The 12,941-nt window shown below is 40.1% G+C and overlaps 2 protein-coding genes and 3 non-coding genes across 5 annotated transcripts; 2 read left to right on the forward strand and 3 right to left on the reverse strand.

Annotated features, from left to right (window-relative positions):
* Nucleotides 1–2,195: 2,195 nt before the first annotated feature.
* trnar-ucg lies at nucleotides 2,196–2,268 on the forward strand. Its single transcript has one exon. It is a non-coding gene; the product is annotated as a tRNA-Arg (tRNA).
* A 987-nt stretch (nucleotides 2,269–3,255) lies between these two features.
* trnam-cau lies at nucleotides 3,256–3,327 on the forward strand. The gene has a single exon. It is a non-coding gene; the product is annotated as a tRNA-Met (tRNA).
* A 1,461-nt stretch (nucleotides 3,328–4,788) lies between these two features.
* On the reverse strand, nucleotides 4,789–8,274 carry mrpl58 (mitochondrial ribosomal protein L58). Its single transcript, XM_039789296.1, has 6 exons — nucleotides 8,084–8,274; nucleotides 7,058–7,082; nucleotides 6,896–6,955; nucleotides 6,667–6,749; nucleotides 6,269–6,438; nucleotides 4,789–5,076 (listed from the first exon to the last, which is right to left on the reverse strand). The coding sequence occupies exons 1-6, from the start codon at nucleotides 8,243–8,245 to the stop codon at nucleotides 4,992–4,994; spliced, it is 585 nt and encodes a 194-aa protein (XP_039645230.1). The 5' UTR covers nucleotides 8,246–8,274; the 3' UTR covers nucleotides 4,789–4,991.
* Nucleotides 8,275–8,488: 214 nt separating this feature from the next.
* trnaq-cug lies at nucleotides 8,489–8,560 on the reverse strand. Its single transcript has one exon. It is a non-coding gene; the product is annotated as a tRNA-Gln (tRNA).
* Nucleotides 8,561–10,678: 2,118 nt separating this feature from the next.
* LOC120551752 (transcription factor Adf-1-like) lies at nucleotides 10,679–12,876 on the reverse strand. The gene is made up of 3 exons (XM_039789297.1): nucleotides 12,583–12,876; nucleotides 12,126–12,307; nucleotides 10,679–11,196 (listed from the first exon to the last, which is right to left on the reverse strand). Exons 1-3 carry the CDS (start codon nucleotides 12,731–12,733, stop codon nucleotides 10,768–10,770), a joined length of 762 nt encoding a protein of 253 aa, XP_039645231.1. The 5' UTR covers nucleotides 12,734–12,876; the 3' UTR covers nucleotides 10,679–10,767.
* Nucleotides 12,877–12,941: the final 65 nt, after the last annotated feature.

Raw genomic sequence — 12,941 nt, forward strand, 5'->3', positions numbered from 1 at the left:
CAAAACTCTAGAATACTGTTTTCTACTATTGGCAGACTGTTCTCTTCTCTTTTATAAATTGCTCCAGTGTGTATATTATTTAATTATGAAAACCTGTATATTGTGCTGCTGGTGCCATAATCTAACGTGAGCCTGTTTTTTGCAATTATAAAGCAAATAATGTCTCTGTCTGAAATTGGGCCGGTAAGGGACGGAATTGCCAGGGCCGAATTTTTATCTCAGTCCGCCCCTGCGCACGACTAACAATTTTTGAACGTACACGTGTTCCACCAAAACAAGTTCCTTCCCGAGGCTGTTTTGCAGTGAAAAGGTGGCTTAGCGTCGCCCCAAAAGATGACTGTGATTGGTTTAAAGAAATGCCAATAAACCAGTACAGGTTTTTCTCCCATCCCGGGAAGGTTGTGTGGACTAGCCAGACCCTCCTCCGCAGGGCTGTAGAGGAAGGTCTGGCAATGTGAGACCACCAGCATCTCAACCCCAGAATTTTGTAAGATGGTTACTCTGAGCAAACCGCCATTTTGTTGCCTCAACCTGGTCCCCTCTGTCCTGAAAATTATGAATACATCCTTTGAAACTGGCTGTTGTCATTAGGCCTTTAAAACTGCTGTGGTGAATAATCTACTGTAGAAGCCTAATTGACTGCCCCCGCGACCCGACCCCGGATAAGCGGACGAAGATGGATGGATGGATGGAATTCTGAGAAATCATAGACCCATATCAAACATGCCATTTTTAAGCAAGGAAAGCGTTTTCTACCAGATACAAAAATTCTGAATTAAAAATTTCAATCAGGTTTCAGAGCTAATCACGGCACAGAGACTGTCCTCCCAAAAATAATCATCGATCTAAGACTTAGTGCTGATTCAAGGTTAGATTTTAGTGCTGCATTTTATACAGTAGACAATGAAATATGAAATTCTCTTGAACCGCTTTCAAAAAATTGGGTTGGCCTAGTCTGAATATGTTCCAAACTGGCTCCGAAAATATGTACGTTACAGAAAGAAAATGTTATTTTTGTCTTGGGAACCATGTGTCAGAAAACATGTAATATAAAATATAACTTCTCAATGTTGCACAAGGAAGTTGCCTTGCCCCTCATGCTGTTCTCACTGCGTTCTTCCTATAGGTGATATTATAAAGTTAGCTTCCTTAGCTATGCTGATGATACACAATTGTACATATAGGCCTATTTGTTGAGCCGAGTGATTAAGTTGCCTTAAGCTGCCTCACTGCCTGCCTGTCGGCAATAAATATATGGATGAATAATAACCTTTTAAAACTAAAGGAGGATAAGACAGAAATTCTATTAGGTGGTCCCAAATTCATAAGGGATGAGCTGCTAAAAACACTTACCTGACTCCCTGGAAGTAATAAGTCTGGGTGGATTTTGGACTCTGACATTGGTTTCTATGGCTCCCAAAGTGACAAAGGCTGCTTTCACCTCTGAAACATTGCCAAGGTATGACCATTCATGAACCATATGCAGCAGGAAGCTAAAAAAACAATTTATAATTGTCATTTCAGATATCAACGTAATTCTACCTTGGACAAATGATCACTTTTGCAATTCATGTGTATTGGGCATTCAATTACATTTATGCAAATAGCCAATCAGATGGATTTCTTTCACTGACAACACCTGCCGGAGGAAAAAAGACACACGGGGGCCGGCGAGTAGCGACAGACATATTGTTGGTGCCCATACTCTTCCAACAAGTATGTTCAGCGGTCTGTCGTGTGAATTCCAAAACCAGCTAGAAATCCCCAAATCATAGGCTACAATCAAGGAACTATCACACTGTTCAACAATGAATACGCTTATCCTACGCAATTCGTCTCAAAACAGGTTTATCTCAAGTTGTCAGTGAAACTCAGTCGGGTTCTCAAATGGACGGTAGATCGAAAATGTACAGTAACATCCGTATTATTCTAGATTTAGCTAGATTAGAGTGAATGACTGAGGATCAGGGCTTCATTTTAATCCTCGATAAACAAAAAAACATTGCTCATACCACCAACTATGTTACATCCTATGAAAGCACTGTGGTGTCTGATAACTTATGGACAAATTGAACATCCAAAACCGTGTTAATTCTTTCTTCGATCAAGAATTATATGCCATATTTTACGCAATGGCAATAGTTCGGTATGTTACATATTATTTATACAGTATATGGTTCTTTCTTTGTCAATCAGACCGCGTGGCCTAATGGATAAGGCGTCTGACTTCGGATCAGAAGATTGAGGGTTCGAGTCCCTTCGTGGTCGTCCTTTTCGACCACGAAGCATTTAAAAACGGGTCCATTTACCTTTACTTCTTAAACGCTGTTTAAGAAATCGAGTTGTATTGACTCTATTAACAGTTCAAACAATACTGTATTCACTCTACTCAACATTCAACAATTTTGTATAGATCTTTATCCCCCCCTAGCGTTAAACTTTGGCGTAAAAGAAATTTGTTTTTTCACTCTTTTATTTTTTTTCTTTATTATGTTTTCCCTTATACTTGGTTTTAGAGAGAAAAAACAAGGGCCCATCTCTTGAAGTGTGTGTTTACTGGTGAACTCCCTTGAAAATGTAAGATGTCTTTATAAGAAATAAGAGTAATGTAGCAGTAAGGTTATTAGGCTGCACTTTTAGGACCGCAATCATGGGAACGCATTTCTAGGACGCGACAGTTTCGTGACCAATGGAGCTGCAAGCATGGACGGATCTTTAACAATATATTATACTCAGTATGATGGACGACAAGCACTACAAGCGGAGTGTGATTACTGATTGTGAATTAACGTTATTTTTATTTGTTAAACACTAACGTTGAACACAGTTCTGGTGTCTTGAATTGGACAGCAAAGTTAACGTTAGCTACCACAGTGTGAGTAAGTTACGTTAACTTTAATAGTATTAAAAGCGCCACAAACAATCGTTTGTTAACTTTAGCTTTTGATAGCTTGCTAATAGTAAACCTTTAAAATGATACTGTAGTAGTAGGCTACTTCTTTTCAGAAATTAGTTTCTGGATGGAATCAACCTTTAAAACGTTTGTGCTCATCCTATTCGGTAGGTGGCGCTGTAACGTTAGTAAAAAATTGGGTGATACAAATGCGGTCCTGAAAATACAGCCCAGGTTTAGTAGCGCTTTAGAAAAAATCTAGGGTCCTAGGGATGAGGTCCTGAGAATGCAACCTTCTGTACTGTAGGAACATAGTATTGAGAGCGTATAAAACACTAGTATCTACGATGTAGTTTCGTGAAAGCAGAGTGGCGCAGCGGAAGCGTGCTGGGCCCATAACCCAGAGGTCGATGGATCGAAACCATCCTCTGCTATTTTGTTCACTCATTTCTGTCTCTTTATTGACACTTATCCGCGCAGCGGAATCAAAGACGTCATCATAATACTAACAATCTCTTTGCGGAAGCCTGCTCGGCCCGTAACAATCAGCGGTTCGAAAACATTCTATGCTAGGTTTTTAATTTCTTTCCGTCCATATATTGACAACTTATCTGAGTTACAACAATCATTGTTATATCTGCTTTAAATTATCATTCGTTTATCCTTTCCTCACACTTAATTCAGTAATTTCTGCTGTAACACTGGTGTATTCCGTGACCTAAATAGGACTATTGCCAATGTAAATGTTTTCATCATACTTTATGACATAGGCTATCTAATTTTAATAGGTGACCTAAGTATATCTGCAGAAATGGTGGCATATCAGTAGTTGGATAGGGTCCCTAACTTTGATAGATATTATTTCGGTGTACAGGAATTTGTGACCCATGAGATGCCGTCATATCGTAGAGAACGAATAAATAAATACAGAAATATAAAGACTTGCGCATACACACAAATACTGCATAAGTGCAATACTCGAGCTAGAACTTCAATTCTTTTTTTAAATTAATACTGACATATTGACACGGTCAGTACTTTTCTGCTCACTTTCTTTTGCTGCTTTTCTTTCTCTTTCTTTCTTTTTTAATATATACATATATTTCGCACAAGTATTCATTAATATTTCTAATTCCACTGGGGAGAAGTAGGACGTTCAAGCTTGTTTTTGTCCTGTTGCCATGATGAATCACGTTATCTGCATTCCATTGATGAGGGCTTTCTATATTTATGCTAGTGCACACACTTTACCCAGGATTAACCCAGGTTAAATTGATTGACCTAATTCTTATCACCTGTTCTGGAGTCTATATTGACGACCGCTTTCTCTGTGCTGGCGTTCTAACCTCCGGTGGATTTGTGAGGACTATGGTTAACTGCTCCTCAGATCTCTGCAGGGTAAATCCAGACAGCTAGCTAGACTATCTGTCCAATCTGAGTTTTCTGTTGCACGACTTAAAAACAACTTTAGAACGCACACGTTCCACCAAAACAAGTTCCTCCCCGAGGCTATTTTGCAGAGGCAGCGTCATGGAGTCCGCTAAGTTAGCGCCGCTCAAGAATGCCAATAAACCAGAGCACGTATTTCTCCCATCCCGGAATGTTGCGTGGACTTGCCAGACCCTCCTCCGCAGCGCTGTGGAGGAAGGTCTGGCGATGCGAGACTACCTGTTCTGAATCCGGAAACTCTGAGTTTCAAAGTTCAGAGTCAACCCAGAGTTCTGGTTTGGACTCAGAGTTTGTTAAACCTGTTTTCTGAAATAGCCCTCTATACTATAAAAGTGTGTGCTATCTTTCGCCCCCAATATCTGAATATACAAGGTTGACATTTTTGGTATAATATAAATATGCGTACAGTGGCAACGCCGCTGAAAAAGTACAGATAGCTCACAAAATGCAGTTTAACACCAACAGTAGCAGTTGTTTATTATAAAACATGCACTGGTCTGCATATTTCTGGTACGTAGTTAGAGCAATGTTGCTACTTACTTTATTGTACAAAAAATGAAAGTCAAAATAATGAACACTGCGTGCGTATAAATTACATGTTATTATTGACAATACAATCATGGGAGGTAGAAAGGTAACAGTCAATCGGTTAGTCAAAATCTACTCGTCTGCTCTTCTTGGTAGCTGAATGGATCTTCTTCTGTTTGAGTCGCTCCTTGTTCCCCTTCTCTAACCTGCGCAACACATTTCACATCAAGACACATAGAAGACTCATTCATAATCAAGGTGGATACAGTGCTGCTCATGAGTTTAGGAACCGCAGCTAAAGTTGACTAGAAAGAGGAATAAAAAAAAATAATCTTTTGGAAATTGATCTTAATGTCTTATTTGAAAAAAATAGGAAAAATCCAACCTTTGAGAACACCAATTCTTTTTGTGAATGAATAATGTAGCCTATCGTAAATAAATAAATGTTCTTCCTTAAAATACAGGGGGCATAAGTATAGACACCCCTTTGTTAAATTCCCATAGAAGCAGGCAGATTTTTCTTTTTAAAGGCCAGTTATTTCATGGATCCAGGATACTATGCATCCTGATAAAGTTCTCTTGGCCTTTGGAATTAAAATAGCCCCCCCACATCATCACATACCCTTCACCATACCTAGAGATTGGCATGGTTTTATGTCGGTTAGCCTAATAGCTGGGTTGATTTGCATTGAGAGATGATCTTATGGAAAGTACCCCATGCCAATCTCTAGGTATGGTGAAGGGTATGTGGCATAAATATTACCACCCAGAAGAACTTTATCAGGATGCATATACTCTGATCCTAATAACTAAACAAACCTTCTGCCTCTATAAGGAATTTAAAGATCGCCCTAGTTTGTTGAAATAGGGCTTATCACGGTCTCCCCTAGCTGTAGATAGGTGTGCCAACGCATTTTCTGTGCATGCACTGTTTTAGTCCGATGCAACACCGGCAGCGCCGCCGCTAGTTAGCTTAGCGGAGTGAATGGAATCCTATGTTGCCGGTTAGCATGTCCTGAGTAAAAGTGAGCCAACAAAAGACAAAAAAACCTAATTACTTGCACTGAGACAGAAAGAAATGCGTTGGCCCACCTATCTAGAGCCAGGGTAACCGGTGATAAGCCCTATTTCAACAAACGATGGCTATCCCTTACAACAGAGGTTGCTATGCGCCTGTATTTTAAGGAAGAACATTTATTTATTTACGATACATTATTCATTCACAAAGAAAATTGGTGTTCTCAAAGGTTGGATTTTTCCTAATTTTTTCAATTAAGGCATTAAGATCAATTTCCAAAAGATGATTTTCTTATTCCTCTTTCTAGTCAACTTTAGCAGGGGTTCCTAAACTCATGAGCAGCACTGTATAAAACAATGTCCTCTACTACTGGGAAATACCTGGCTGCCCTAAGAGCTACGTCTTCTGCCGTTGGGTCACGTGGCTTCTCGCTGGCCTCAGCTACGATGGCAGAAATCTTCTGTATACAATCCGAAAGGTTTCTCTGCTGACTCCTGCTCAGCTCTGAGGTCACCAGCAGCTCCCCGGCCTTGTTGATGCGGTTTTTGTTCTGTGCCACGAAGCAGAAAATGTGTACAGTTGGTTTTAATAGTTACAGATTCAAAATGACAGGGATAAAAAAAAAATCAGCAAAAATCAGAGGCCGTTCAAATACCAATAGTACTGCATGACTTTTATTTGGGAAAACTGCAATAATATACAAAGTGTAGTAAGTACAAAAGAGTTGCGATCAACAATTCAGGCTTTCATCCGGATTCCACGGCATTTGAAAACAAACCTTTTCAAAGATATTCCGTCGAACGTCTTCTGGGATCCAATCTGCTGTTTGCACATGGAATCGGACCTCTGCTTTTGTGCTGACTGTGGATTGAGACGCCATTGATCACTGGAATATACTGTGCATGATAGAACAGGAATTCAAGATTCAAGTCCTTGTAAGCTGTCAGGAGGAGTCACTTGTCACTTTGGCATGTATGCTAAATACAATTAAGTTCAACTTTGACAACCTTTATTGACATGCTGACCGCCGGGACCACTGCTTCTGCTGTAAGATACTGTCAGGCGCTCTAAGAACCAGAAGGGGAACAAATATATTGTTGTAAAATACAAAAAGAGAATGAAAATATACTTTCTTATTCTGCACAGTGAAACTATATTTCTATATTTACCCACTGGAATGTGCACTTGGGTGTCCTGAAAAAAAAATAAAACAATATATTTTGATTTACTGCGCATTCAGGATGCAGAATGCATTTATTTATTTATCTGTTCTCATCTCTGTTCTCATCTCATGGAGAGAATGTCACGACAAAGTCCATTCACAGGTCTGACCACATTGCCATGACATTGACTTCTGCAGTTTTATGAAGGGAAAAGCTTAGCGCAGCTTCCGTCTAAAGTCAGTACATCCTGCAATGATATGCTATAATTTTCATCCCAAGCATGATCTGTTCCTCCTGTGCCTCTCTGTCCTGGGCCTGAACATTTTTGACCCTTGTGTTTGTGACGACGTCGCTGGGATGTCAAATATGGCACTGGCAGTAACTGGGTGCTTATTTGGTTCACCCATAATATTGCAGTGTGACCCATTTTCCCTGAATGAGGTTAAGATGCATGTTATACTTATCAGAATCAGAATCAGCTTTATTTGCCAGGTATGAGGACACATATGAGGAATTTTGCACAATGTGCTTACTCATACAAAACAAACAATATATACACACTATAAACAGAAACAATATAGACAGGTTGAGGCAGTAGTGCAATGAAGAGTGCAAAGTGTGCAGGAGTAAATTATTTTTTATGATAAATTATTATTATTTTAATTATGGAGCATAGTGCAAAGGATGCTGGAACAAATAAGTATTATGTTATTATATAAGTATTATATTACAATATGAACAGTTTGAACAGCTCTGAAATAGAGAATGATGAATAAATAAATAATAAGTGGAACCAGGAAACAGGTGCTGATTAGAGACAGCGTCGCTGGGTTATTGCAAGAGCTTACAGTCATCAGATCGCTACACAAAGCGTTTTATGTTCAAACGAATCCTGTTTATTTGTAAGAACGCCAAGGGTTCGATTCCCACTGGAGCTAGGATGATATAGGCTCGTTTAATGCAGTCCGGGTTTTAATGGACTTTGGCGTGACATTCTTAATCGAAGGCTGCGTTTAGGGTTATTTAACTGACCTGTGTGGTGTCTGTCCCTCGGCTCCCGTAACCAGCGCTCGGCTGGATAGTGTTGTTAATGTCTCTCATCGCAACATTCCGTAGTTTGACTTGCTGTGGAATCAAGTTTACTCCTGCACTACGACAGAGTAAATAGCAACGACGTGCTGTGTGCGCCGCCATGTTGGACTGACGTCATTGTTGGCCCATGGTTTTCTTTTAACTGTCTATGATGGTTATGTATGGCCCGTTCATATCTGGTTATGGCCCATGAACTAGTTTCGCATTGCCAGACCTGACCTATCGCCACAGCGCTGTGGAAAGATGTATTTATATGTATGACACTTGCATGTATTGTGTGGGTACAGGTCAGGAATAGCGACAGACTTGCGTGCTTCAAAACGCCATTATGAAGAAAATAAAGTTAGGTTCCACCGAGATTTGAACTCGGATCGCTGGATTCAGAGTCCAGAGTGCTAACCATTACACCATGGAACCACATGTACCAATGTGTGGATGGATGTAAATATACTTGCAAAAGTAACATGAATTATTTACATTTCTACGAAAAAATCGTATGCCATCTGGGTAAAAACCAAATTAACAAAACGAACGACAAAAACATTAATGGATTCAATGATCTATAATGAAGACCTGTGCACATGACATGCTTGTGCAACAGACTAGACAGTGACAGGCAGCTAATGGTAATGACGGCTATATAGACCAGAATAAAAAATAACAAAATGGCTATAGCTAACTAACTAAATAAGTAATTTCTAACGTGCAAAGTGCAAGAATTATAACAATATATATTATATATATTATATAACGGACAGGACAGCCTATTGACTGTTCTGCGCTGAAGGAGTGCAAGCTCATGACTGTGATCTGGACTTTTAAAGCGTGTTTCAATGATGTTCTCTTAATGTTTTGGGAGTGAGTTTATGTTATTTGGGTTTTAGTGTTGTGTTGTTAATTTAGTCTTCATGTTAATCTACATGTAATATTGGCTCCCATGACCAGGACCCGGGTGGGGATTGATGGCTTTTGGGCTGAGTGTGTGTCAAAAGTCAAATTAAGTAGTTTAGACATTGATAACTCTGTCTCCTGAGTGAATCTTTTAACGTCACAATATTCAATTGATAAAAAGTTATCAATTAATTAAGCTATAACATGATTTTAAATATACATACCTTAACCTTTCTCATATACAAATGACTAACTGTATATCCTAGTTGACATGTCCAATGGCAAAAGAAGGTTCTGATTTATTAGGGATCAAATTAATCTAATCTGGCAAATATTGCAGAAACTGATGGATGAGATGACTGAAGGACATGCACCGTCACAATTGTAAGCTCTTGATTTATTATACCATGAAGCACATATAATTGGATTTTTTTTTTTATTCCATTTGAGTTGTGTATTGTAACGTTACCTGAATGAAAAAAAGTAAAACAAGAGTACAGGTTAGGAGGATGGACTGTCCAATTTTCAATTCAGCATTAGGAGGAGCACAAGTGTACACAAAAGTCGTAAAAAAAAAAAAATAAAAAACTCCTCAACATCTGCCAAGAGAGGGCTCAGGTGCTTAAAGGCTCTGACACACCAACACGACAACTGACCGTCGGCAGAAAAGGCAGTCGGACTAATCAGTCGGCTCCTGTCTCTCAAAAAAGTTCCTCGGAACACACCGAAGCGACGCCGACTTCAGCGTACGTTCTTCGCGTGCGCGAGACGTTATACGTCTCCATAACAGCAGGCTGGCGCTAATCTGCATTCTCGCCCCAAAAAATGAAAACCGTGAATGACAGAACATCTCTCTAGACCTAGTAAACACAGAGCACGCCGTCGTCAGTCAGTGTTGACAGTAGTCAAGAAGGATCGTTGTTGTCATTACTCGCTGAACGGAAGAAAATACGATGGCTAGTAATAAGAAGATACTGCCGTTGTCAGCTCTCGGGCTTCCTCTTGTGGAAGAAGAAAGATTTTAGCATTTTAGTAAATATTTCATTATATCTTTTAATGGGACAACACTGAAGAAATTACACTTTGCTACAATGTAAAGTATTAAGTGTACAGCTTGTATAACAGTGTATGTTAAATTCCCATAGAGGCAGGCAGATGTTTATTTTTAAAGGCCAGTTATTTCATGGATCCAGGATACTATGCATCCTGATAAAGTTCCCTTTGCCTTTGGAATTAAAATAGCCCCCCCACATCATCACATAACCTTCACCATACCTAGAGATTGGCATGGTTTTATGTCGGTTAGCCTAATAGCTGGGTTGATTTGCATTGAGAGATGATCTTATGGAAAGTACCCCATGCCAATCTCTAGGTATGGTGAAGGTTATGTGATGTATGGGGCTATTATTCAATTCCAAAGGCCAAGGGAACTTTATCAGGATGCATAGTATCCTGGATCCATGAAATAACTGGCCTTTAAAAATAAACATCTGCCTGCCTCTATGGGAATCTAACATAGGGGTGGACTGACTTTTTTTGCCAGCGGTTTAGACATGAATGGCTGTGTGTTGTTATTTTTAGGGGACTGCACATTTACACTGTTATACAAGCTGTACACTTAATACTTTACATTGTAGCAAAGTCTAATTACTTCAGTGCTGTCCTATTAAAAGATATAATGAAATATTTACTAAAATGTGAGGGGTGTACTCACTTTTGTGAGATACTGTATATTAAGAGTCCTTTGTGTGTGTGTACAGGTTGTGCTCCTCGAAAAAATTAAAAATGAGGTTTTGAACTCTGTTCTCCAATTGAGGCAGGAGATGTGGTGGCACCATCCTGAACTTGTGTTCTATGCATTGGCAGGCCACTGCAATGAAGTCCGGTCTGCCCTCTGCAGACATTCTGTGAAGCGCTGCGTCTGTTGTGCGCATCAGTCCCATCAACGTGTCCGCCAGCGAATCACTGTGAGATTTCCTGCTGCGCTTTGCAGGAGGCCTTGGCGGGCTTCCAGCTGACGTGCTGGTGCTGGTTGACTCAAAGTCTGGCTCCACCAAAACAGTAGATTCTGCAATCGGCGGCTCAACAGCCGTCTCATCCTGGTCGTTGTCCAAGTCATCAACAGGGGCGCCTGAACTGGTGTCAGTAGAGGCCGGTGGTTCCTTAATAAAAATAAAATAAAAATCATAAATGTGGATTTAATATCATGGAATCAATGCATTCATAACAAAAGCAGCACAAATCTCCATATTTATACAGTAAAATTGTTTGATTTTCAGTATGGGTGTAGTCAACAATGTCATCTACTCAAATATGGCAGTCATTCCCTGGAATTATGGAGCAAAGTCCTTTTATAGCACCTTAAATTGCAGATTTGACGTCATTTTACCCATAGAAATGTGGGACTTTTACTTCATAAAATCTCAAAAGTTAAACCGGTTAATTGCTTGATTTTAAATATGGGTGTAGTCAGAGGTGTCCCCTGAAATAAATCATTGTCTGGAATTATTCATTGTTAATGTTGTATTCCTGTAAACTCAAACTATACATTCCTTTCACAATTTACTTATTTGTTTTGTATAAAAGGACAGACACGGGTATATGTTTTACTTCTGGTGAATATAATCCATTAATCTAGTTTTTGTATGTACGTTGTATTAACACCTTATTTTGAAAACCGGAAGTAGTCCCATGTGTATCATCTCGCTAACTTCGCTACTCGGATCTGGGCATTGACATATAGGATCTGGGCCGTTTGAATGCATTTACCACGCGTACCGGTATAAGAGCGCACTACAAAATTTAGTGTCGGCTGATTTGACCACGGAGATCCTAGTGTCGGCTGGCTTGACCGCAGTCCAAATGAGTACTATTCAGGCTTCAAAATTAACATTTTCGTCTATCAACCAAATGGCTAATGAATTTTCAAATATTACCAGCCATTCAATAGATTACCATTGGGTTTTTGGCTGGTGAGTGAAGCAAATCTACCAGCCACTTGCATATTTCACCAGCATTTGGCTGGTAAACGGTGCTAATTTAGAACCCTGGTACTATTTAACAATGGGAGTGGGACAGTGGAAGTTCATACCGTGTGAGGGAGGTTAGATCCACTTTCTTTGCTTTTCGTATGCGGCTCCAGAAACCGTAACCTCCGCAATATCCACCGCTGTCTGGGAGTCTTGTCTGTCCCAGAACTTCCTGAGGGAGAGAGCTTGCGATAGCGGCAAAACTGTGTTCGCAGGGAGTCCCACTTCTTCTTCGTCTCTTTCTCTGAAAAAGTTTACAGAGTAGGAGTTATATTTATTGACACCACACCAACCTACAAGATAACACAAACACTCAGGCAAGGCCTGCATTATCGAGATCACATACACTTACGAGGCAGGCTTAATGTCCACACACATCACAGGCTATTTCGATTAATAAATTAAGGCAATGTTTCGACCCTGTGGTCTCTTTCCTGTCTTTCGTGTATTCTGCCCTTTGTCCTACACGTTGCGCGAAGGTGGGATGTACACACAATTAGACAGGAGAGAAAATCTTACCTGATATATTAATTTTCTCCGTGATTTGACGCCAGCAGTCTCTCTTCACTTCTCGATTAGAATAGTTCTTTTCAGATACGTTGTACAGCGGCGGCCTCTCCTCGATCATGTTGATCATCACCTCTTCGAGTGCTTCGGTCCACAGAGTCATGGTGATCCAAAAATCAAAACAGAAATCCAATCCAATAATCAATATCCAGACTGTCCGACGACGTCCGACGGCCGATAATCGGGTTGGTTCGACGGAGACCAGTGAAGTACTTTTCCGATGATGGCTGAGCGTTACTGCGCAGCCTCAAACTGAGCTTGACGACGTAAATGTGACGTGAGCAACCTGACTGAAAAGTTGTTAGTCTTCT

The sequence above is a fragment of the Perca fluviatilis genome, chromosome 21, assembly GCF_010015445.1.
Source record: "Perca fluviatilis chromosome 21, GENO_Pfluv_1.0, whole genome shotgun sequence".
In the NCBI taxonomy this organism is placed as follows: domain Eukaryota; kingdom Metazoa; phylum Chordata; class Actinopteri; order Perciformes; family Percidae; genus Perca; species Perca fluviatilis.